We start from the raw sequence: 27,753 nt of genomic DNA on the forward strand, positions 1-27,753 counted from the left end.
AAGTCGAAACCACGATGATGGAAGTCGAAACTATGATGTTGAAAGTCGAAACTACGATGACGAAAGCCGAAAGCACGATGATGAAAACACGAAACCACGATGGTGAAAACGTGAAATGATATCGCGTTTTCATCATCGTGGTTTCGTGATTTCGACTTTCACCATCGCAGTTTCGAGTTTTCACCATCGTGAGTTCGACTTTCACCAGTTTTCGAGTTTTATCATCGTTGTTTCGTGATTTCGACTTTCGAGATATGGGGTTAAGAAATAAAAATCTCGATGGTCCAAACGGAACACTGTAACAAACAGATATATGAATGGCACTTTTAGCTGTATATCGTCGTTTTTACAAAACAAGTTCTGCCACTCATTTCGTGTGATCCGACCTAACATTGATCCGGCCTAACAAAATCCACTCGAGTCGAATACAACATCTCTGATCAAGCTACTGTTATAATAACCCTATTATCTTTAGCTCTGGTGGCCATTTTGTGCAGCGAAGCGGAACGTGCCGGCGATATGCACAACTAGGCTTGGTACTGATCACTCCTGTGAAGTTCCGTCGAAATCCGGCCAGCAGTTTGACCTGTGAAATTTTTTAAGCCGGACACATTTTTTTTCTATTTTTAGCTCTTGCGGCCAGTTTGTACAGCGAAGCGGAACGTGCCGGCGATATGCACAACTAGGCTTGGTACTGATCACTCCTGTGAAGTTTCGTCAAAATCCGGCCAGCAGTTTGACCAGTGAAAGCCGGACAAGCTTAATGCGGACGGATGGACAGATGGACGGACAGACGGCGAAGGCAAAAACAATAGGTCTCCCCCACGAGACATGATTAGGTGTGATAAATAGTCTATTCATACATGTTTACCTCAGTCAAATATAATATTTTTATGATGAAACTATGTCAATAAACTAATTATATTTGTGTTGTTAATTTTATTATTATTGTTTTGAAAATTGAAAATGATAAAAAGTTTAAATTGATCATTTAAGAGAATAGCTTTTGATACATACTGTGTAACCGTCTGCCATTTTGATGCGTTTAAAAAAAATGACCAATTGTCATATTTATCTACAAAGACTTATTCACCATAAATCAACTAATTGCATGTTTATAGCCATTCTATTTATTAAATCTCTTCATCTTAAACTTCAACTTAAATCAATTATACTATTGATATTTATACGCGTGCGTGCGTGCGTGCGTGCGTGCGTGCGTGTGCGTGTGTGTGTGATGGGGGAGTGGGGGGGGACAACTAGGGTTTTGAGAGGTGAAACAACTAGGGGTGAAACATCCAGTGGGTGAAACGACTGGTATTCGCGTGTGACATTTCATATCACCGGGCCAACACTTATGCTAAATCATATATAAGACTGATCCATGCATGCCAAAGTTAAGGAATTATCTTTGAACCATAAGTACGACCAGGGCATAAGATGTGCACGTGACACACTGTTTTATTTAGGCAAGCATTTATGCTAAATAAATATAAGATTACACTATGCATGTGCATGTCAAAATTACTACCCGGGCAAGCTCTAAAATTATCTTTGACCCCTAAGTGTAACATTGACCTTTGAGTTAGGGGCCTGGGACTCCGCATCATTGAGGCATTTATGCGAAATAAAACTAAAACTGATCCATGCTTGTCAAAGTTTCGGCCCGTACAAGCTCTAAAATGGCCTTTGATCGTTTAGTGTAACCTTGAGATAGAGGCTTGGGGTTTGCGCGCGACATTCCGTCTCATTGAGGCAAACATTTATGCCAAATAAAAGTAAGGGTACCCCGTGCTTGACAAAGTTACTGTCCGACAAGGTCAGCTTTTAACAAGAAATGCCCAGTGTTCTCGCTTTGATTATCGATTTTGTAATTCTCTATAATTGGATTAGTTTAGTTTATACATATTTATTCCCAAATAGTAGACACATATAATAACTCAGGAAAGGATAAGAATGTAAGACAAGTCTTAAAGAATTCTTCTCCTTCGCGGACAATTAACTTGAAGACATATTATAAGTTTAAATTTAATTTCTAATTGGATTGTCTCCCTTAAATAAGCTAAAGCTCGCAAATCATTCCGTACAATGCAACATTTGTTCGATTCTATTTTTTACTTTTATTTGTTGGAATGTAAGAATCTTCCACTGACTGAAGATGCGGGAAATATCTGGCTCGAAGATACTGTTTAGGCGTTAACGAGGTTCTGCCGAGTTACCGCAGAACAGTTTCCCGAGAGCTAGATATTTCCATCCCTACCTTCAACTAGTGATATATTCTTTTTCTTGCATAACGCGATTCTTCAATTAATAAAAGATATAAAATATATTCAATGCATTTCTTTCCAGCACTATTTTAGTGTTTGAGTTACGCAGTCATTCAAAAATTACAGCACATGAGTTATCTTACACTCTGTGCAAGTCTAGAACAGAATTTACACTCTGTGACAGATTCTGTATTTGATGCACAATCATGAACAAAATTTACATTCTTGTGTACGGTACTGTATTAACAAAAAAAGAATTCTATCAAAATAAAAACCATACCTACCTACCCAGTCAGCTTAAATGGCATGATCGAGTCAAGGGAGAGGAAATAAACACATTTTTTAAAGTTGGCCTGAATATCATTTCAAATCCTACAGCAGTGTGTATCTGCATGAGTGTGTACATGATGGATACGTACACACATATGCCTGAATATCACTGCTGACCTTATAGCAGTGTATGTATGGATGTATACACAGTGGACATGCACACAATTATACCTGAATATCACTCCTAACCCTATAGCAATGTATGTACGGATGTGTACATAGTAGGCATGCACACAAATATACCAGAATATCACTCCTAACCCTATAGCAATGTATGTACGGATGTGTACATAGTGGGCATGCACACAAATTTACCTGAATATCACTCCTGACCCAATAGCAATGTATGTACAGATGTGTACATAGTGGGCATGCACACAAATATACCAGAATATCACTCCTAACTCTGTAGCAATGTAAGTAATGTGTACATAGTGGTCATGCACACAAATATACCTGAATATCACTCCTAACCCTATAGCAATGTATGTACGGATATGTGCATAGTGGGCATGCACACAATTATATCTGAATATCACTCTTAACCCTATAGCAATGTATGTAATGTGTACATAGTGGACATGCACACAATTATACCTGAATATCACTCCTAACCCTCTAGCAATGTATGTACGGATGTGTGCATAGTGGGCATGCACACAATTATATCTGAATATCACTCTTAACCCTCTAGCAATGTATGTAATGTGTACATAGTGGACATGCACACAATTATACCTGAATATCACTCCTAACCCTCTAGCAATGTATGTACGGATGTGTGCATAGTGGGCATGCACATAATTATATCTGAATATCACTCTTAACCCTATAGCAATGTATGTAATGTGTACATAGTGGACATGCACACAGTTATACCTGAATATCACTCCTAACCCTCTAGCAATGTATGTACGGATGTGTGCATAGTGGGCATGCACACAATTATATCTGAATATCACTCCTAACCCTCTAGCAATGTATGTACGGATGTGTGCATAGTGGGCATGCACACAGTTATATCTGAATATCACTCCTAACTCTGTAGCAATGTAAGTAATGTGTACATAGTGGACATGCACGCAAATATACCTGAATATCACTCTTAACGCTCTAGCAATGTATGTACGGATGTATACATAGTGGTCATACACACAAATATGCCAGAATATCACTCCTAACTCTGTAGCAATGTAAGTAATGTGTACATAGTGGTCATACACACAAACATACCTGAATATCACTCTTAACCCTCTAGCAATGTATGTACCGATGGATACATAGTGGACATGCACACAAATATACCAGAATGTCACTCCTAACTCTGTAGCAATGTAAGTAATGTGTACATAGTGGTCATGCACACAAATATACCTGAATATCACTCCTGACCCTATAGCAATGCATGTACGGATGTGTACATAGTGGTCATGCACACAAATTTACCAGAATATCACTCCTGACCCTATAGCAATGCATGTACGGGTGTGTACATAGTGGTCATGCACACAAATATACCAGAATATCACTCCTGACCCTGTTGCAATGTAAGTAATGTGTACATAGTGTTCATGCACACAAATATACCTAAATATCACTCCTAACCCATAGCAATGTATGTACGGATGTGTACATAGTGGGCATGCACACAAATATACCAGAATATCACTCCTAACCCTGTAGCAATGTAAGTAATGTGTACATAGTGGTCATGCACACAAATATACCTAAATATCACTCCTAACCCATAGCAATGTATGTACGGATGTGTACATAGTGGGCATGCACACAAATATACCAGAATATCACTCCTAACCCTGTAGCAGTGTACATACACTGACGAGATATGAAAACGCAACAAACATTTGCCTGAATATACTTTTTACTGCAAAAAGCATCACCTTGAAATGTTTAACAAGTACACATCTCGATATTCTATACCCAATTATGTTCAAATTTAATCAGCACGACAGACCGTAAAATTATCACAATTATCGAGATGTGTATGTGTTGAACATTTTAAGGTGATGCTTTTTGTAGTAAAAAATATATTCAGGCATATGTTTGTTGCGTTTTCATATCTCGTCAGTGTATATTGATGTGCGTACAAATTACCTGAATATCACTCCTAAACATTAAAACAATATCAATTTAGGCAAAATTGTGTGCAAGAAATAACCATGTCATATACATAAACCTGTTATTAATAATGTAGTTTTTATAATATTTGGTTATTGGTTTTTGTAAATATTTGGCTGTTTATCATTACCAGAATATCACTCCTAACCCTGTAGCAGTGTAAATACACTAACGAGATACGAAAACGCAACAAACATATGCCTGAATATATTTTTTACTGCAAAAAGCATCACCTTGAAATGTTCAACAAGTACACATCTCGATATTCTATACCCAATTGTGTTCAAATTTAATCAGCACGACAATTCTCACGTGACTTCCGGTTATCGGAGACAAAATTTTGATAAACGTCTTACAAACATAAATGAGAGAAGTGTGATTAGTGTTGCATGAACATTTACCTGTCTTAACTTGCTTTTTACCTAATCTGAAAGTTGCAACATTCTAGTTACTGAAGAATTTATTCTTTTAGAATTCGTATAAATCTTTTAATAATGAAAAAGAAATGTCTTACGCCCAGCGGCTACTCTAAGCTCACTTAGTATGTATCATATTTTAGTTTTATAAAAACTAAGTCCTTAAATATCTTATTCCTATATATTGATATGTGTTTATGTACTGTCTGCAATAGAAATGATGTATGTTGTAAATTGTTTTTACTTAACAATTCATGTATTTATCATCTCTTACAGCTCTTTCTACTTTTTATGTTGATTATGTTTACCTTTGTTATTCATAGTCGGTTGTAAAAGCTCATAAGAGCTTATGTTTATATGTTGCTGTCTTGCCGACTCAAAATAAATCTTATCTTACGTATGTATACTGTATATCTACTAACAAATTTCTTTCACGCTATTTGATCATCTTGCCTAACATGCAACTAACAATTTTATTGCCTACAATAGAATGTGTCTAAAATGAAAATTTAACGAATGTGAATAATTGGGAAAGGCACATACTACCCAGTTTAAAGTTTGGAATTATTATTCATTAAATATGTCCACCCAGAATTACTAAATTAGGACGGATTACACCAAACCGGAAGTGACTACTCAGTGTTACATGTGAAGTAGTCCAAAATGTAGTTCCATGCTATGAATGAAATCTGGTATAATGAGTGACATGAGCAGGTGACAGTTAAATTTTTGGCTTATGTTTATTGCTTATAGTATTGAGAATAGATCTAGACCATTTTCATTGTAAATTTCTTGGAATAAGTTTTATCCTTTGCGAAAAATGTCTACCTACGCGTAACTGCTAAAACGGCTGTTTTCATGGGGGCATTTTTAGAGGGTGAGGTTTCTCAGAACAGATTATTTTTCTTATATACAACATAGCATGTCAATATTTTTCTATTTTTGATAAGAGGACATGTTATACTAAATGACCATATATGGTTTTCATATCATTGAAATGCTGTAAAGTGCCGAAAATGAGGTCTGAATGTTTTGTTATTAATATGAAATAAATAAGGAATTGAATTGGTAGAATGTAGCCTTATTCGGTTTTACGGTTCTGTTACGTATACAAACGGACTTTAACAACGATTCTCACGTGACTTCCGGTTATCGGAGACAAAAAATGTAATTTTTACTTTTTTGGCAATATCATATTGAAAAAATAGTATATGAGGCTGATGATGTTAACGTCATGAATTTGCTTTGGTTGCTTATGCGTTGATATTTTTCAAAATTGTCATGCACATCTTTCATATGATAATTACCGTTGATTCGTGTTTTCGGACAAGTTATTTCGGATGTCACCAAGTATGCAGCTTAAGAACTATGATATTTTGAAATTATGAATTAGGTGGGTGGGGTACATGATATGATTTCTGAGGAATTTTGATGTTACTGTAAAACAAACTTTTTCCAATGTGTCAATACATTAAAACCATGAAGTGCTGAACTCTTACTTTAATTAAAAGACTAAAGTGGGAAAAGTTATCAGTATGTTCGTGTTACAATTATCGGGGTAAGTATTCTATGTCATCATGCATAACTGCGAAAAACTATAACATACATAATAAAGCTGAACTATCCATGTAAATGAGCTGAGAGTTATTTTTCTATTTCCATTTATTACTTTTCTAAAAAACACATTACAACTTACCAGGTGTTGACAAAATTTATCATTTTTGTGCACATGCCTTTACACATTAAAGAAGTCCGAAGTATAGGTATGGTGTGCGAGAAGGGCCCGAACGCTTACGTAGTGCGCATTTACAGGGGTTGTACTGCGCAGACATACGTCCACAAAGTGCAACAAAAGAAATATCAGTATTAATTATGTAATAATATTATCATTTACAAGGTATGTCTGACAAATGACATCGAGAACTTACTGACCTTTTAGAAAGCTGCATTTTCAAGTACCTGATATTTTCCACTTTGGTTAAAAATGCATTTTTACAATAAATAACTGACTACAGAAGGTAGTAAAAATACCCTTAATCTACTGACTGCTACAACCTAATAATCTTCAAAGCTTAAGTTTAAAATTATATTGAGCACGTTTGCTTTAATTTAAGGTGAAAATTAAATTAGAACTCTATCATAAAAATTGAATAAATCATTTCGGACATGTTAGACAGTGAGAAAGCAAACATATCGTACGTATTATTTAGCATGGATGATTTGCACTGTGAATACATACTTCTTACACTTAACATATAATTTCACGAGTACATACTCATATACATATAAATGGGGGTGTTTGTCATGGGATTCGATCTGATAAGGCCGGTACTTGAGCTGCGACCTGAATGAATGGTTACCGACTTTAACCGCATGGCGCCTAGCATAGTGGTAGGAGTTGGAAGGTAATTGGAAAGCACAATAACGGTGTCTCATTCCCGCCGTTCATGACTGAAATACTGTTGAAAAACGGCGTTAAACCCAAAAAAAAAACAAACAAACGGTGTCTCATTAGCCAAGTTGGCTGGCCCTTTCAATAGAGGTGGCACTATAATAAACAAGACCTTTACCTTTGTACACTAGGAATATGTTTGTTTTACATGTAAGATCAAAGCATTAACTCCTTGTGAAAATATAATGCATGTGGCGTTCACTGTTGATATGTAATTGTAATAATATATTTTCACATTACACTCAAACAAATACCCTTTTGCATATTCATTTGTACAAAAATATAAACAAACAAATAAAAACAGGAACAATGTTTATTTTGTATGATGAGAGTACCACCGAAACGACACAATGAACTTTTCTCAGGTTTTGTTGGTGGGGAAATACTCCAAATGTCCCTCCAGACATTTATTGTGGCTCAGACTAGTACCTAGATCGAGACACTAACCTCAGCTGGATGGCTTCCTTACGCGAACAGTTTTACACATCAAGTTAGGGTTCCATCCCACGTCGATAGGTAATGGGCGGGGAATTCGAAGCCAGCGACCATGACCATCACGTTTTTTCTTTGTTTTTTGGGGTTTTTTTGTTGCTTTTTTTTAAGTATTAAACTTAAATATTCAATTAAATTTCATGAACATATTTATTAAATGATACTCTCAATGATATTTACCGTCAGAAATTACAAATGGTTTGCCGAATACACCATACTTCTAATTACAAAAGTTTACACACCATGTGGGTCGGAAAGCACGGAATTTACGTTCTTGAACGCATATGTGAATCGTCATGTTTGAAATGTAAACAAAAGGAATAAAAGTTACTGTTTTCATGTTTGAGGAAAAGATCAAACTGTGATTGTTAATGTTCCCGATATGGATGTATATGAATTATAAGAATGAGCCGTTTCATCTTACAGGACTTACAAAAAGACATAGTAAGCGATTGTTTATTTATTGTATTTATGTTCTAGTAACCTTTGACACTGAATTCGAGGACAAGCCGGGTTTGTGACATATACATGTCTGTCGTTTGGCTGGAAAAAGCTAGGTCCAAAATTTAAACTAAAAGCTATATTGCATAAATTCTTCGTTATTTCTGTGCATACAATTCGGTTGTTTAAAGGTTAGAATATCGGGAAATTACAGAAAACAAAACATATCTTTGAAAAAGTCCCGATCTTTCATCAGTCGTTTGGTTGGCGCATGATTACAAATTTAATGTTAGTAGGCTGTGATGTCCATGAAGCCGTGTAAAGTGATGATTTTGATTACACCTTGGATTTATTTTATAATTGTGAGTGATCGTTAAGTGATCAGAAAGATCGGACAGTGGGATGTTATAAAAAAGTGATGCTTTATTTAGAATAGAAAGTGAATCGTACTATACAATAAGGAAATCCAAGGTAAAACACTACTTTTATTTCGTTCACTGAAGAAAACATGGCGGACATATTTTTGTAAAAAAGCGGTGCACGTGTGATTTGTGTAACAGAGTTTAACGACTATTTCTTAGAAAACTAACGCTCAGCTCATTTACACTGGCATATCCTTGATTGATTAATATATATTTTGTACAAATATTACAGACTTACGGTACCAAATACTTGCACCGAAAATGTCTATGCATTTTTTTCTAGTACACTGCTGGGACATGCTTTTGAGTGTTTTTGATACTTTATAATTTACTCGGAGATACATTTTTTTCATTATTATTAGTTTTTCTTTGGTCCCCGTGCATTTCTCATGTTGTTACGACAATCTCAGTTTTACATAGGAATTTTACAATGTCAAAATAGCATAGTCCTTAATTTGTTGTAAATAATTAAGCTTGATTGTGGAGGAAGCTTGAAAACATACCTGAATCACTGTTGAGTCCACTGACTATATATACCAGTACTGTTATTGTATAAAGAGGCATGGGATTCCTACTGATATTTATTTGTCAACCCGTATGTCCTAGAAAGTGCACAGGGTTTTTTTTTACCAGGAGGGGAAGGGGCCCAGGCCTCTGATTTGGGGAAAAAAACAACTCGGTATTTGGGCAAAGGGGAATAAAAAACCTGATGTAAAGTCAATTTTTTTTGGAAAACTGCATGATTTTAAAGAAATTTTCTGAGGAGAAGGGGCCTATAAACGGCCCCTATTATAAAGGGAAAAAAAACCCTGGTGCACCTCCACATAAAGCATGTAAGCACTTCTTTCTTACTGCTAAAATTATTTACACATGGACTAGATCTAGTATCAGCATGGCAGGGTCCCAGTGTTTGCTCTGAACAGAAGTTTGTTCCAGTCTCTTGATATCCAGTTTGTTTTTTTTAAATCAGTAGTTGCCTGGATCGTGTAAAGTCTGTTGGCCCCTCAGTTGTGATTTTATTTTGGTATGATGGGCTGAACTGCAGTATTTTTGCGCTGCATATTCCCACTCTGGATCTCAAAAAGCAGTGAGGTATTTGTAGGGTTGAAACCATTGTATTGGCCCAGAGCTAAGGTCAGTTGTTGTCCTTATTCCATCCTACAGTGTGGTTAATATACTGGTTTTTCATGGATCTTACTGCCTTCATCTGAACTTGTTTAAGTATATGTAGGGCTCTGCAAATCCGCTCCTAGATACTAGTAGAAATCGGCTCAGGGTGAGTGGAACTGGCTGTTATTTCCCTGCACGATGAGTGTGATTTTTAACAAAAAAAATGACATTTGTAAATATTATCCTGAAAAAATATATGTGTATCATGTAACTTTTCAATATTTTTCAGTTTAGACCATTTCCAGAGACATTTTCCCAATTCCACTGGTGTTGGTGGCATTCCCTAATAGTTAAAAACTGGCCAATGTGTTATGGCTGGAACTGCTTAGCATAAAAACTTGAATATATTACGCAGGTTTTTACGATTTTTTTTTCATTTTCACAAAGGGATGCGTATTATACTAAGGGACTAAGGGTGTAACGATATACCGTTGGATGGTTAATCGAATATGTTGGGTCCCGGTACAGTTTACGATACAACGCAAGCCCCCGTACGGTACTGCACAGCGTATTCCCATTCTCCGATTTTAGGGAAGTAAAAATCAACAATCAGTTGAATTAAATCGCCACCAGTGACAATTAAATAAAAGTATGGAATCATTTTGGTTTTCAAGACAGTCAAATAGGACGACAACAGATTTAACAACATGCCGGCATTGTTACAATGACGTGTCATAAATCAAGTAATGCATCCAATATGGCAGCGCACATGACGGCCATCATGATCATCTGTACATTTTTGACATATCTGATTGTTCTCGTCAAAGCAAAAAAGATACGACTGACAAGGTCATCTATGACTTGTGCAACAGACCAGTTATGGCTCAAGGACTTAATGCAAAGGAAGTTGCCCTTTGCCTCTTCACGGGCACTTGCTATAACAAATTTGAAGTCTGTAGGTCATTTTATTGCAGTTGACATGCAACTATTTAGTGTAGCTGAAACTTAGCAATCATTTTAACAGACTTTAGATTGAATGTAGCTATATTATAAATCTGGATCTTAGAATTATCCAAGGGATCAATTTTGATGTGTTGTCAAGTTGTAATAAGGTTTAAATTGTTCCTGCTGTCTTTTCATCTAAAACTATGTATCGCGATACATATTGTATCATACACTTTGTATCGCGATACGTATCATATCACAAAGTGAGCGTATGGTTACACCATTATATTATACACCAAAGTAGAGCTTAGTACATTTTTTTCTTAGTTTGATAGCGTGTAAGTATCGTCGAAAATTTGACCATTTTTGTATGTTGTCTGCTGTTTACTTTATTTGCACCTCCTATTGAAGAGTGCTTTCAGCTGGCCCGCTGCTGGGTCTAAAAGCAGGTACGGTGCCGTACGATAAAGTTGCTTTTAATTGCTTGTTTTCTTTTTTAATTTTTAAGATGCAATCAACCGTTTAAGCGGCCATGTGTTCACGAAGTTGGTCAATTGTCGTACATATCCAACAGCAATGGATAATGGGTCAGTAGAATTAAGAAACCCTTGTGAAGTGCAAAATTTCGCGGTTTGTGTAATATCAGTAAAAACATTTTCTGTCAGAGGCTGTTAAAATAAAATGCAATTAAAACGGTTTGTTTGTTATTTCTGTATTCCAAACCAATTATTACTGATCAATTCAGTCGATCATACATTGTTAAACAAACACGCAAATTTACTTCTCCTTTGATGTGCCCGTAATTATGAAATGTTTGTTCGCACGTATAAAGCTTGCTGAGAAGGTGTGACAGTTTAAGAAAGTGTCATGTTCTCAGAGTACCTGTAAATATTTATCACATTTTTTAGATGTCCGTAACCGGTTAAGCTGCGAGTGGGATTTTCATGCGACGTCGTTACGCGAGACGAAAATGGCCACTTGTAAACAAAATTCTCAGATTGATTTTCGATGCGTATTTTAAAGGGTACTGGTACTGATGATAAACCCGGACAGATGATAAAGTCGACCACCTTGGAAAATTTTTATTGCAATCGGTTATTTATAAAATTGAATACACCATCTAATAGTTTCCATTTACAGGGTGGTTTTCAAAATAATGAAGCAAAAGTGTGACATAGGGGTTGAAAATTCAAACTTATTTCTTAGGGTGGTCACCTATTTTTTATGATAGCAAATACTTCAAATTTGAAGGAAATAACTCTCAGAAAGTGTTGAGACATGCCAATAAGAAAATATTTCAGCCTTTAATTCGAAAGTTCAGTGATTTTCCCATAAGATGGGTGATAAATGTTGCAGTGTTTTATGACAAGGATATATGTATAACAGTAATTTTTTCAACATAAATGATAAGTAATGGGTGTATGTGTATGGTTTGAAACTTATTTAATCATATGTTTGTGGACATTGGTTTTTAAAATCACCCTTTCTGCACAAATCTGACATGAAAATAAAACTTTACCTAGAAAAGTTGTTGCTGAATGCAATATAACTAACATATAATTATAAAACCTATTTTTTTCTCTCACTTTGCATGTTTATAAACCACATGCCAAATTTCAAGAATGTCCAGTAATTCAAATTTCTAGAATTGTCAGCTCAAAATTGAGTTATTTTACAGATGCACAGGGGACACATACTGAAGATCAGTGTAATATTCATCCATTATTAGTTTTCTATTCATAAAAAGACTAATGGTAATCAACTTTAGACAAATACTATTAAAAAATAGTTTATTCCACATAATAACTACAAAATTGAAAAATTTCACTACAAACACATGAAAATTCAACAGAATGTAATGCTTTAAATGAAAAAATAAGTGACTTTATACATAACTAACACAATGAAATCATTTAGTTTACATGCAATGCTTATTCATAGTAGAAAAATGACAAAATGCCATGCATGATAAAATGGAATAGTAAAATTCATACATATTTTATGATGTTACTAAAAAGGGTGCACAGGGGACAAATTGTATCAAAATATTTATTCATAGAATATGTTCATGGTAAGTAAAATTCTTTTAACTACACAATATTTACTAGTGAACATTACATATTTAGGTAAACTTAAGAGCTTAAGAAGCAATAAAATTGATGTTTCCACTTTTAAACTTGAAAATTGGCAACTTCAGAAGAAAATGCAAACAATGAATTTTAAATTGTCCAGGGTTTCTTATATAATGCTAAATTATAAAGTAATGCCTAAATTTTGCATTCACACTGCTAAGAATATAGAACTGCCACCACAAATTACTGTAATGCTATGATAATTGATATATGTCAAAAAAGGGTGCACAGGGGACATCACTTTTGGCTCTTTGAATGTTTAACAGTCAGTAATATGTGAAGTTGAACGCTGCTTTTGTATCTGTTGTAACTCCCTTTCAAGGAAAATAAAGTAAAATCCCATTTTATTTAAAGAATAAAAGAAATCTGACTCTTAACAACTGAAAAGGTGCACAGGGGACATTTTTAGGTGTATAGACATCCATCAAGTTTCTGAGAAAGTTGATTTATTAAAGAAAAAAATCATACTGTGTCTTCACAGCTGAAAGGATAAAGATCTTAGAAAAACATTAAGACTTTAGAAAAGTAATAGGGTTATGAAATTGTAGTGTTCAACATTTAAATTTAGTATTTTTTTCACTATTTTTTGTGAAGGGGGTTCCATCACAAGATGTGAAATATTGGGAACAATAAGATGTAGGTAATGAAAAGAAGTATTTTATTTAAATGTGCAGAGTTTAAGTTACACAAAAAAGCCAAAGCTGTAACAATAAAGCATGGTTTTAAAAAGTAAGCCACAGTTGAAAACTATACTTCATGTAAAATGTCACACTTTTTTGGGTGCACAGGGGACAAAATTAGCTATATAATTTAAAATAACTTTAAAACTGTTTGAGTCATTAAGCTGAAATTGCACACATTTATTGACTACATTGAGTTGGATATAATTTGTCCCAATATACATTCTAAAACTAAACTGAATTAAAGTAAGGTGAGAGAAAAGAAAAAGCTTCATTATTTTGAAAACCACCCATTTACAACACCAACTGGTGTAAATAAAAACAAAATTGGTAAATATTCTGTATAAATAAATGACTTAAATTTATCTGTATACAAAATATTTATCCAAAATTACTGGGGAAGAGGGTGATTTTTGCGCATGCTCACTGTTGCTACATGAAGGCCTGACATTGGGTCACTTTTCATTACTTGATCAGGAATGACTGTTGCAGCTTTTTGGGGAAAGTTTCAATATAATACTACAAAGAAAATTTTGTAAATGACAAAGTGTTCGAATTTATCATCAGTTAACCTGCTTACAGTCCCCATTTTACTAACCCCTTTCAGGGCCTCACTTCGTGTGAGTTTGCTAACTAAATATAAATTTGAATTATGTAAAGTTTTCAGCAAATGTTAAGCTTTATTTTGATACCAACCATTGATTACAAATTGCAGCAATAAAAAAGTTACAGGTAAAAAACCTCATTTTCTGTTCGGGTTTATCATCAGTACCAGTAGAAAGATTTAATAAATACATAAAATAATTTCTTGGGTGGTATGAGTACTTTGGTAGTCCGACATGAACATCAATGCTGTGCGCTTCGCAGTTGTTGGCCTCACAATTTTATCATTTCGGAAAAAGCAGTGGCTCAGAGAAAAGACTCCCAGTGTGACCCCTGTATTATATTCCAATGTTTGTGTTTTTGCAAGATTTTGATACAAGATCGGGGGTGCGTAATATACACACTAGCATAATATATTCAAGTTTTTGGGGTATAACAATCAGTTAGTGCTGTCATAGAAGCTAAGTTTACTTCTTTTATCTTTACAGGGGATATTCTACAGGTGGAGGCTAATACCAGAAATAGAAGAGGAAATTTGAAAGTCTGAGTGAAGATTGAGGTTATCGAAAGGTACTAGAAAATGGCGACTATAGAGAAGCTGATTAAGGCGTTTGAGGCTCTGAGAGCCTACCAGTCTGCAGTATCAGTTGTGGAAGAAGTTGTTGTTAAGTAAGTACTGTTGATCAAAGTGATAGAAAGGTAAAGGCCGTTTGGAGTTCTAAAAACAACAGAGAAAATCACTGGCAGTTTTACATGTTTTGAAGCACAAAATATATTTAAAAAAGTATGATTTTCTGAAATATAATTTTCATTACTCAAGTTTATCAATTTTAAATTACTTAAGCATAATTGTTCCTGAGATTAAGTACTAAGTCTGTGTATCTTAAATCTGTAGAAAAAGAGATATTGGCAAAACAAGTTGCACAAGGTATGTTTTCACAAATATGGGAGTTATTGAGGAAAGAAGTAGTTTGATATGAATTAAAACTGACTATAGAAATAAATCTTTTTATCTTTGAAAAAAAAGCTGGATTGAGACCATTAGTGCACTTAATAATTGCAGACTATTAACCTTACAGGCCCTTCCCCAGAAATTTTTTAAAGCGCTGGGGTAAAGTTTGCGTGGCGGGATAAGGGGTGGGTGCGGGAGGGGTGGTGCTTTTTAAGTATACCATATGCAAAAAAAAACACAACATGTATTTCATTACTTCTACATTTTCACATAATCATATAAACATCAATATATCATATACACTACACAGATGTCCACTTCTTCTATAAGTATTTTCGAACAACACATAATGTCCTTCCACTTCTTTTGTACTAACACTAACAACACATAGGTATTTTTTTTTTTCATGATGCTGTAAATATATTCAGTAAATAGAGATTCTAAATAAATCAATGTTTATTTAGCATAGAAATAGACTATTGACTTCCTTGAAATACAGCTGAAGAGAATTCATTCATCCCTTTTACCGACTAGCCCAGTTCTTTACGTAAGAAAGTAGGCAGTTTATTTGGAACTGGTCTTTCCCAGAAACGATGGTTAGGTAACCTGCCCTAAATTTTGTTATTCCACTGAAACTTGTGTCATTTGGTCTTTTTATGTTTACTTTGAGAGATACAAAAGCAAAGTGAAACAAAAATATCATAGTAGATAAAGTTTAATATTTAGAAATTAATACAGTTGCACCTTAAACAATAGTAATTAAACGTCCTGGAAAAAGTTTGCTTCAGTTCATCAGGAACAATGATTTCAAAGTTCAAACAGTCAAACAATCACTGGTCATTTTAATACAGTTGCCTTTCTCTGCTAATTATTACTCGATAACAATCAACTTACCCATGCATGCCGCCACCAACTGTTATCCCATTTCTTTGCATAGACTAATTATAATCCTTAATTAATTATATTGAAATCACTGCTGTTCCCAGACTTGTGAAAACACAGACTTTCATCAACACGTGTTGTATTTAAACCCTTATCAGTACACGGTAAACAGCTAGCTACGCTGTGTGTTCATATAAACTACCCCGATCGATTTTACCTGAGGTATCTCACGGGGATGAAATTGCTTACTGATTTAAGACGCTGCACTAATAATTGAGGCACCGCGTGGGATATTTAAGCACTGCGGGAAGCTATATTTTGTGTTTTAAGCGCCGCGGTAGCGCGGCGCCTTATGCGGCTGGGGAAGGGCCTGCCTTAGCCTTTGGATGAAAGACTAGATCAGAGGCTTTGTTTTCTTCTTCTATTGTAGGAAGAAAGAACAGCCAGTAACGAAAAAAGATAAGATTCAGAACTGCAACCTGATTTCTGACTGTATATGTGCCAGTAATATGAGGTTGGTAAACTTTGGAGGTACTATCAAATGATCTTAGAAATCAGTAAAAATGTATTATGAACATGTATACTATGTTGTGATATTTTGCATTTAAAGTACATTCTGCTGCGGTAATTTTTGCACTGTGAAGTTATTTAAGTTAGGTGGCATAAAATTTAGTGGTTTTGTTCAAAATGACATTTTCTTAGGGGAATGAATCGGTTGTTTTCAACGTTTGAAGACTGGGAATTTAATGTGGTTGTTTGACACAGTAATGAAATCAAGGGAATTAATCCCCCATGAATATTAACGATTTAACAGTATAAGTCTCAATTTTAACTTGGAAAAACAGTACAACTTAATTTACCATAAAGACCTGAATTGAAGTTGAGGCATTTGATGAGTTGTTTTGGTTACCTGAAATAGACGAAACAAGGCGCAACAAATATTAAATTTAAAATGGTATAGGTAACTACCAAAGGCGGCAATAGGGCATATGTATACTACGGATTTCATTTCCATTTAAAAGTATGTTGATTGTTGCATATCCATTTTATTTAAGTCCTTTGTTTTAAGTGAATATGTATTAATTTTACAGATCAGTGACTGACTTTCCAAAATTTCTCGGAATTGCTATAGAAACTTTCTTGAACTTATGTGACGACCCAGAATCGGACATACGTATGGTGGCGGACGAATGTCTCAACAGATCTATTAAGGTATCACAATGCATTTTAACTGTTCAGCTGATCATCCAATATGATTTGATTTTAATCAAACTTGCACACAATTTGTATCACCATAAGATCTCGGCTCTTGTCTTGTTGTCTTGAACCAGCTATGGGTTTCAGAGTTATGGCCCCTGAAAGGGCAAGAAATGGCTTTTGGTCTTGTTTGCACGATAGTGATTTCATTTATGACTTTATTTTAACCAAACTTGCACACAAGTTGTATCACCATCAGATCTTGGTTCCTTTTTTGAACAAGCCATAGTTCACCATGAGTTTTAGAGTTACGGCTCCTGAAAGAACAAAAAATGGTTATTTTTGTATTGTCGGAAAGATAGTGGTTTCATTTGTGATCTGATTTTAACCAAACTTGCACACAACTTGTATCACCATCAGATGTTGGTTCTTTTTTTGAACAAGCCATATTTCACTATGGGTTCCAAAGTTACGGTTCCTGAAAGAGCCAGGAATTGCTATTTTGGTCTTGTCTGCACAAAAGCAGTTTCATTTATGACTGGATTTTAACCAAAGTTGCACACAAGTTGTATCACTATAAGATTTTGGTTCCTTTGTTGAACGAGCCGTATTCCACAATGGGTTCCAGAGTTAGGGCCCCTGAAAGGGCCAGACATTGACTGTTTTGGTCTTGTTTGTCTGGAGCATTTCTTCTACATACATGGAGGGATTTTGATGTAACTTGGCACAGTTGTTAACCATCATGAGATGGAGTGTCATGCGCAAGAACCAGGTCCCTAGTTTAGAATTACTCACCTTTATTGTTACTATAGATAGCTTATATTGTAACTTTTTATTACTGTTCATAGGAAAAAATCGGAACCACTTTTCTGTAGTACAACATGCATGTTACTTCAAATTTTGAAGTGTATTTTGACCTACCTATACCCCGTACTTTTTTGTGGACTTTGATTTTTTTCTTTTTTGTAAGATTAACTTCCCTTTGTTGTTACTATACTTATATTGTAACTTTTTTATAATTGACCGTAAGGAAAATCCAAGACCACTTGTCTGTGGTACAACATAGATGTTACTTTCAAATTTTAGATGTATATATGTATTTTAAGGTATTGGACCCGTAATAGAATACCTCCTTTTTGAAGAGTATTCAATTCATACCATAAACCTACCTTGACTGCAATTTTCAGGGGTGCGTAGGTTCAAGCCCCACTGGGACCCAAGTTTTATTTCCATATTTTCCTTTTTTTTCTAATAAGTTTTTACTTCTTTCAAGACTTATTATGGATGTTTTGTACAAAAATGGAAAATTTTCATTTTATAAGCGATTTCTTGCTGTTCAAAGTGAATTTACCTCTGAATCAGGAGGGGTAGAGTTAGACATCTTTAAAAATACTGAGTTACATGCGGTAAAAGTTCTCTATTTTGCCTTCATTCTTTAGATTACATATTGTGGAAGAAATGCAGGTTTTACTTCTGCCCCAAGGTTATTTTTTAAATGAAGTGAGCAAAATTCAAAACAGACCTACAGGATTCAACTTTAATTTTTCAATGTTGGAGTTAGAATTCTGTCTCATTAAATCTGTTTACTTGAGGCACCCTAGAAAAAAAATGATATTTACAGTTTTATTTTGTGTTTTATAATTGTTTAACAACAGCTTGATGTTTCTTTCATCAAAATTAATGCTGTAATGAATTCTCTGCAAACATTTTAGATAGTGGCCATCACATTGAAATTTGTCTCTACTTGAGCTTGAGGAAATTCCATAAATTATACAACATTTACAAAAAACGGCTCGGTAAAAGTTGTTTAAAATTTGCAACACGGTGCGAAACATGGTCAACGTTAAGAATATACCAAGCAAATGCCATTTTTAAAACATTACTATTAGGGGCCCAATACCTTAAATAGTGATTTTAGACATATTTACCTGTATGCTTACAACCTGATGAAATTTCTTGTTATTGATGACATGTAGTCAATATTACTCAGGTGAGCGATCCAGGGTCATTATAACTCTCTTGTTTGCGTATTTTGTAACAAATATTTATTGATAATTTAAAAACTATTATTCAACTATAAGTATTTTTTAAAAAGAATGATAATGTTTAATGCTGAGGTCAGAATACATGTTAATTCGAATCTTCTGTATGTCAAATATTTTTGAAATTTCTATTTGCGTGTTTTTTATTGTTACTTATTTCTAAAAACGTCATAACTGATTTTGATAACGTAAACACACTAAAAGCGCCGCCTCAAAGAGTCTCCGTATATGAGATGTGCGAAATTTTACCAATAACAGAATTTCTTCGACCTTTGCATATTGCAAGACAATCATCTAAGAAACAAAGATATGCAATAAAAGTCATAGGTCACCAGTATTGAAAAAGAGTTATCTGTCCTTGAAAAATGGCATTTTTTTGTGGGGTGGGGAGGATTTCGCCAATCTCATGAACAGAGGATCTAGCATACGCCTTGACCCCTATAAATTTACAGAGGAATATGCGAAAGGCGTTTAATTGAATATTTAAATAAATTTTACTCCCAATGTGATGGTGGAATACTAGTTTGCAAAAGGGTCCCATACTGACAAGGTAATGGTTTAAAATTTATATTTAAACTATTGTTCTTCAGCAGGGTTTTGTTTTTATTTTAGTTTTTACGTATCAGAGACAATATGTTTTAGTGTGATAAAAATGTGCCATGACCAGAGTGTGAGAGTTAGAAGCAGAAGTATTTTATGTAGTAGACACTAAATGACAGCCGGTAATTTCCGTTCAATTACGTATTGTACGTATATGATTTCGGTATTCTTCGGTTATTACGGAAACTGTTTCTCGTCTGAACTACATTTACGGCCAAAGGGTGCCGAAATAGCAGACGAGAATACGAATTCGAACGGAAAATACCGAATGACAATATTGTGTACTACCTGAACAACAAACGTATTCAGTGATATCTATTTATTGCGTGGCCCGCATAGTGACATTTTTTACATTTTGCATTTTACATTTTACACAAGAGTGCAACTTCTGAACAAGTAAAATTATTGTTAAATAGTGCCATATTTCAGTCATATTGCATTTATAAATATGTATTATTTCTTTAAAAATAATGTGACGATCCTTGAATAGGGCAGTATTACATTTTCCTTTTATTCATTGTGAGGACAACAGTTATTTTATACCAGTATGTAACTAACCAGCAAATATGTTTACTCACATTCATCCGTTCAATGCATAATATGAGCCGTGCCATGTGAAAACCAACATTGTGGCTTTGCAACCAGTATGGATCCAGACCAGCCTGCGCATCCGCGCAGTCTGGTCAGGATCCATGTTGTTCGCTAACAGTTTCTCTAATTCCAATAGGCTTTGAAAGTGAACAGCATGGATCCTGACCAGACTGCGCAGATGCGCAGGCTGGTCTAGATCCATGCTGGTCGCAAAGCCACTATGTTGGTTTTCTCATGGCGGGGCTCAATTATGTTATAAAGTTTGCTACTGCTCCTGCACGCTTATTCAGTGTTCCATGACTGCGCTAATGATATACTTAACATACGCTTTTAATCATTTTTTTTATTTATTTCTGTCATATATTGACATTATTCTCCGTATTTTTCTTTGGTATATAGAAAGCAAAAACAACATATGGTGTAGTTAAAAGTTAAGTATGCATAGCAGAAGATAAAATTCATTGCTTGCCATGACTAATGTACACGGTGTTTCTTATGATATCAACATATATTTTGCCCAGATTGTTAATTTTACATTGTTCTAAAATAAAGATACTTACAAAAATGTCAGTGTTTTATTTAGAAATATGTTTGTTAGATTTAATGGATTCCATATCGGAGGGGTATCAGAAGGAATGGGTTCTAGGTAAACGTGTTGTAATGGTCTTTGGCTTTGAAACACATACCAGTTACAGTTCCGGAGTCGGGATTCCCGAGGGCTAATTTCCGCCAAGCGAGAAAGGCTTGCGTCTACCCAAAGCGCTTGCATGCTTCTACAATAATATCCGGAGGGACACGTTGGGTCTCATCTGCTATGAAAGTTTGACAGTTAACATTTGTCCTCATACCTTTTATTAGTTTGTTTCCACGTGTTTCACGGGAAAGCTCTCATTCACGTATAAACTTGGAGTTAGGTGAGTTGAAATTGCAAAAGTATCAAAACACTTTAATGATCGCATTTCAAGAAACAAAAACTTCTATAAAAATGTAACAAACGAGTAGAACGTTGTAACAGCAACAACACTGACATTGATATCTTTTAGAAATCTGTTGATATTGTGAATTGATGAACTAATTTGTGTTGTTATTCTTGCTCGAAACTATGCTAGAAGTGCCTCAAAACTGAAAGAGGAACTGACTACAACTCATTGTCTCCCGTTGCATGATTAGATTTACCGATCGTTTAATGCAGTAATTCTTTTTATAGTAATTCGCCCAGAAGCCTTGGGAAAATTAAAAACCTGGTAAATAGTCCTACACTAACCATTTTCCCAAAGCCATCAGCATGATTTATCACACGCACCTGACCAGTGTAGCATCTCAGGTACATGTACTAAAGTATGCATTTCATGGAATGTCATGTTATGCCTCTGCAATGCTTATCCCACTTTGAAAGTTGCAGGAAAAAATGGCGTCAACCATATATTGAAATGCCGGAAAAAATGGAAAAAATTGCGTCAACCATATATTGAAATGCCGGAAAAAATGGCGTCAGCCTGATATTAAGATGTCGGGACGTTAAAGTTTATCATGTTTAAACAAATCTTGTACTTTAAAAAGAAAAACGTGAGAGTACAACAGTTTACTGTACAAAACACTTTTTCTTCAAGCAAAAAATGAATATGTTGCGCTGATATATACATACAAACGCCTTCTATTTTCTTATCAATTTAGTAATAGATATTTCTCCAATTAAACAATAATTTCTTTAAAATCCACCCCTTCTCATTTCTACTTGAATTCTGAAAGCAATCTGCGCCGTAACCTGTACGAAATTTTACAGCTGTAAAAGACCTGTATATCTTTGTTAAAAACAACAGTCATGCTTATTCCAAATTTACACCTGTAGATTTATATAACAACATTGATTTTACAGCTGTAGATTTCAATTTACAACTGTCAAACGACTGTAAAACAGTTCGAAATATGCAAATGAGCTACACCTGTAAAAAAAAGTTACAGCTGTAAAAATGAAAAAGTTACAGCTGTAAAAATGCCCAAAAATTACAGCTGTTACAGTAGAAATATTATAGGCGTTGAAAAAGAGGGCATTATTTTAAGGGACGAAAGTAGAGGTGCAAAAAGTTTTAGGATGAATTGCAATTCTCTAGATAAGGTAGCAATTACTATGAAAATGGCAAAATAAATGATCTAGTATGTAAAGAACAATATGTGGTATGATTCAATTAGCAACAGCAAAATTCAAGAGTAGGATACAAAGTAGAACATATGCAGATCTTGTTTATAAAACTTTCTTTGTCAGTCATGAAAACATATGACAATCTTGTAATTTTTTCTTTTAAACTTATCGACTTCCAGTATAGAGTAAATAGTAAATGTATGTACTTATACATGTCCTTTTACAAATATAATAGATAATTAGACATCTGTACTTACTCTATACCGCTTTAAATTCCAAAATTTTACTAGATGTGAGGTCTGTGTAAATTTCAGTTATATCCCCAAAAATACATTAAAGATGGCTGACAATTCTCATGTTTGCCTCCAAAAATGTTACAGCTGTAATTTTGAGACGTGACCATTTTACAGCTGTAACTTTCGACAGTAAAATTTTTACAGCTGTAAATTGAGACCTTCATATTTTACACCTGTAAATTTCAACTGTATTTCTGATCATTTTTCCACTTACAAGTCTTTTACAGTTGTAATTTCAAAATACAGGTCTTTTACACACGTTTTACAGCTGTAAAACAGGTCCCTTTTCCGTACAGGAATCCTTAAAAACTTTTATCTGCCGACAAGAAATCAATACAGTTACTGTCCTCCGCCAGCTAAAGCTGGCAAGTCGCCATATGACTGACATTTGCGTCTGTGTGATGTTCAATCCAACAAAACCAAATACATGTAGAGTATAAGTGCAGATACATCTAGATATATTCCTTTTAGTCTCAGACTGAATGTAATTGTAACCTCGAACTTATAACACAAACATATATAATTTGATGGACGAATGTCGATGGTTTTTTTTTTCAGTTATATAGTCGGAAATTATTTTTACCTCAAGCTTAAGTATTCGTGGCTTTGACCTACTGACCCACTGACTAACAAGCAACTGGAACCCATATTCAGTCTCAAAGTCCTTTCACATATATGTTTTTTTTTAATATTGTTTTAACCTTAAAGGCAACATCGAGTATAGAGTCTGGTCGCACTTGTACAATATATGTCTGTCTGTATTTTCGACAGACGTGATAAAACATATAGACATATAGGAGGTTCCTACGTATTAGTACTTTACAAATTTCTGGCTACGTGCCATATATTAAACGGTAACGGTTTAAACTGTATAGCGGGTATCAGCTATTATTCCATCCGACGGCTCGTCATGCAATACGAAACCTCTCAGTTGACCACACATGAACTTTTTTGTAGACAATACGAGTAATTTCCACGCAAATAAACAATTTTGTCTGTTGTTGATTTTTTGTAGCCACAACGAGTCATTATCAACCACCTGTGAATCCTGTTTTAAACCCATTTGTGTCATTCAACGCAACTGTCTAAAAATGATCCGTTCTTTTTATCGAAAATACGTGAAAAAGCACGAGTCATTTTCAAGCATTTTGTCCATACATGAATCTCGGATAACAATATTTGAGCCGTGCCATGAGAAAACCAACATAGTGGCTTTGCGACCAGCATGGATCCAGACCAGCCTGCGCATCCGCGCAGTCTGGTCAGGATCCATGCTGTTCGCTAACAGTTTCTCCAATTCCAATAGGCTTTAAAAGCGAACAGCATGGAGCCTGACCAGACTGCGCGGATGCGCAGGCTGGTCTGGATCCATGCTGGTCGCAAACCCACTATGTTGATTTTCTCATGGCACGGCTCATTTATTTTTTTTTTATTTTTTTTTTTTTTTTGTTTTGGTTTTAACGCCGTTTTTCAACAGTATTTCAGTCATGTAACGGCGGGCAGTTAACCTAACCAGTGTTCCTGGATGGCTCATTTATTTAGTCTTTATTATAGCCACATCTGTATACATACATGATACAATACAGGTACATTAAATAATAAGCATATTTAAAACATCAGTGCACAGTTGTTCAATATATTAGAATTATAAGAGACTTCTGTTTTACTACACTATGTCTACTACTCAAATGTACATGTAATTACAACATTAAAACAAAGATGTTGTTGCTAATCGTTAACTAAAAACTATCACTTACGACCTAAAATGGACAATGATACATTGCATTAAAACTCAGTTAAAAAGGAAAATGAAATGCTGATACCTTTTTTTAACGTATGTTGAAGGTAAGAAGCCTACAGATCAATTACAAAGATATAAAATCCGTTAGAAAAAAGGAGATCCCAGAAAACCAAATGTCGCCTTAGCAAGCTCATAAGAAACCGGATTAGCAGCAACCTCTTGTTATATACAAAGTATCATACATGTTAAATAATAAGTTGTATAGACATTATTTACATAGATAAAACATTCTTCTATTTAAAATGTTATAACAGGCTTTTGCACTTAAACTAGCTAACCTGGAATCACTGAGAAATAGTTTCAACCTGAATCTAAAAATGTTTTAAAAAATCTGGTTCGACTTTGCTTTTTGCATTAACTGCAAACGTATGTCATCATACAAACTACATTTTATCAGTACATGACTTTCGGATTCTATGTTATTACAAAACTTACATTTACGCTGTTCAACTGGAATGTTCTCATACCTCCCAGTCTCTATGCATATTGGGGCAACGCCAAAAAGAAACTTGCTGAAACCTGACCTGTGACCGGGTAGTGGTGAGGGTTGGGGTTGTGTGTGTGTGTGTGGAGGGGGGGGGGGGGGGGGGGGGGGGGGGGAGAGATTAAGCTTACAATAGTGTTCTACAACAAAATCTGTTTTAAATGCACACTATGTTCTTAACATATTTAGACTTCAACCGTTAGAACCTTTTCTTCTATTTATCTTATATCTTATATCTATTTTTCATTCTGTTACACAATTGTCCATCAATTTACTATCAACACTGTTTATAATTGTACGTTTTGATACAGCATTTTAATGTCTAAATGATTGTTTCTTAACAAAAGAAAAACATTTTTTAAAGATTTATTTGACATGTCGTAAGCCTACAAAAATTTCGTCAATAAATTGATTTCGAAACTGTTCTTGACGTACCGTCACGATATTGTTTTTCGTCATGGTGTGACAGGAAAGTGAATTCACTGACACAACAAAACAACTAGTTGTATGGACAAGTTATCAGGTTTGATACAAGAATTAAAATATTCTCAGCAAAGAGATGTAATAATATTAAAGTTGGTATACAGTCATTTCTTAACATGCTTAAACGTTCACAATTTATTTACACATATAACTACTACATGTAGTATTCCTCCCAGTCATAGCTTTATACACAACCTATCACTTTGATACACTGTGGTGGTATTATGCCCGGTAAGATTGGCTGTATCCATTTGCCTGTAGTATCGAGTTGAGACGGTTGCTTTATTACTGGCTGTAACAATACTTCCTCAAACGCATGTGCAAAGTTTCTAGCACTAGTGTTTAATTTATTTGGTAGATTAGGGATATATTTGTTGAGAACAGCTTGATCTGTAAGATCAATATATATACAATCAGGAACATACTGACGTAATATCCTGACATCAACTTCTACTATTTTCCTTGTTCCTATCGTACCTTCATTTTTTGCGTATTGCTTTGTATGTTCAGCAAAAACTTTCATTGCTTCAGAAGTTTTCGATGTCGAAATAAACTGTGTGTTCAAATATGTTCCCTTGCCTACGTGCTGCATAACTGTATAATCTGCATAGGGATCATCAGCCTTTATTCCATTTGACGGATCTTCATTTGGCTTCAGCACACGGTATAAAATCTCCATAACTTTACTTAAATTCTGAAAGACAAACCTAGCAGAAGACAATTATTTGCATATTTTATTATCTGTCACGAACAGGTTCAATCAAACTGACTCTGCTAGGGGATTTTCACAAATATTTCACTAAATTAATACAAAACTTGTAAATTACACCAACATATTTCTGCTGGTATACTTTTCTACAGGTAAACGTAAAATAATATTGTACATCTTTTTCGGAATACGATAATGAATAGACATGTAGTTTTAAACTGAATTTAAAATTCATTGCGATTTACGTTTCTACCAAAAATAATTTCAAATAATATTTGTCTTGCACTTCGAATTCATCTTTCAAGTCACAGGAATGATTGCTTATTTAAACATCAGTTTGAGAAAGTATATGAACTGTTATTTAAAAACAATGAAAGTTCATTATTTTATGGTTATAGAATCAGTATCTATATATGTAGTTGTCTTTGCATTTGTGTCTTGTCCTTTTTTCAGGTATCAGTGACAACTATAAATGATTATAACAGTGTTTACTGATCATATTCGAATGAATTGCTGAAATGATAAGTTAGGGATTTATGCACTCTCCAACTGATACTCTGACAACGGACTCGAATTATCTAAAAGTAATCAGAAAATGACTATCAACATTAGGGAGTTTATAGACGTGCACCTTTTGTGGCTGTCTTGCACTTGCTTTTTATCTGACACTCTTTACGGTTTTAGTTTCCGGTGTATTTTCTAATGTCGTTTTCTAAGGTTTAAGTTCATTCGTCAATTTCGTAAGACATTGGACTTTTCAATTATTTTATTCCACTTTTTGAGTTAAAAATAAAATCACTTTCACATTTCAGTATACACCAACTCTTGACTATTCCTTGACAGAAGATGCACTCAACTAGATTGAGAATGTGCAATATCCGTATATTAGTCAGCTAACAAAGTTTCGATCTCAAACTCAGCTGAGACCGAAAATGTTTTGTGATCATAGGGCCAGGTCAAGCTTGTATCAACACAGAAGATTTTTTTCTATTTTTTATCACAGCAGCGTTGTGTGTGCCGTGTGGCGGCCGTAAAAAGTCTCCCCGTACATTCAATCAAGGCTACTACATTTCGATCTTCTCAGATCGTTCAACACGACTTTTATGTCGTGTTACGGGTACTGTTTAGTTTCTTAGCATGAACATTT

General features: G+C 34.7%; 2 protein-coding genes across 2 annotated transcripts; one reads left to right on the plus strand and one right to left on the minus strand.

Moving 5' to 3' along the window:
- Positions 1–6,280: 6,280 nt before the first annotated feature.
- Positions 6,281–25,055, plus strand: LOC128559250 (huntingtin-like). Its single transcript, XM_053550496.1, has 5 exons — positions 6,281–6,319; positions 14,918–15,098; positions 16,694–16,777; positions 17,355–17,475; positions 24,975–25,055. The coding sequence occupies exons 2-5, from the start codon at positions 15,010–15,012 to the stop codon at positions 25,053–25,055; spliced, it is 375 nt and encodes a 124-aa protein (XP_053406471.1). The 5' UTR covers positions 6,281–6,319; positions 14,918–15,009.
- Positions 25,056–26,081: 1,026 nt separating this feature from the next.
- LOC128559251 (uncharacterized) lies at positions 26,082–26,576 on the minus strand. The gene has a single exon (XM_053550498.1). The coding sequence runs from the start codon at positions 26,574–26,576 to the stop codon at positions 26,082–26,084; it is 495 nt and encodes a 164-aa protein (XP_053406473.1).
- Positions 26,577–27,753: the final 1,177 nt, after the last annotated feature.

This window comes from Mercenaria mercenaria, chromosome 9 (genome assembly GCF_021730395.1).
Source record: "Mercenaria mercenaria strain notata chromosome 9, MADL_Memer_1, whole genome shotgun sequence".
In the NCBI taxonomy this organism is placed as follows: domain Eukaryota; kingdom Metazoa; phylum Mollusca; class Bivalvia; order Venerida; family Veneridae; genus Mercenaria; species Mercenaria mercenaria.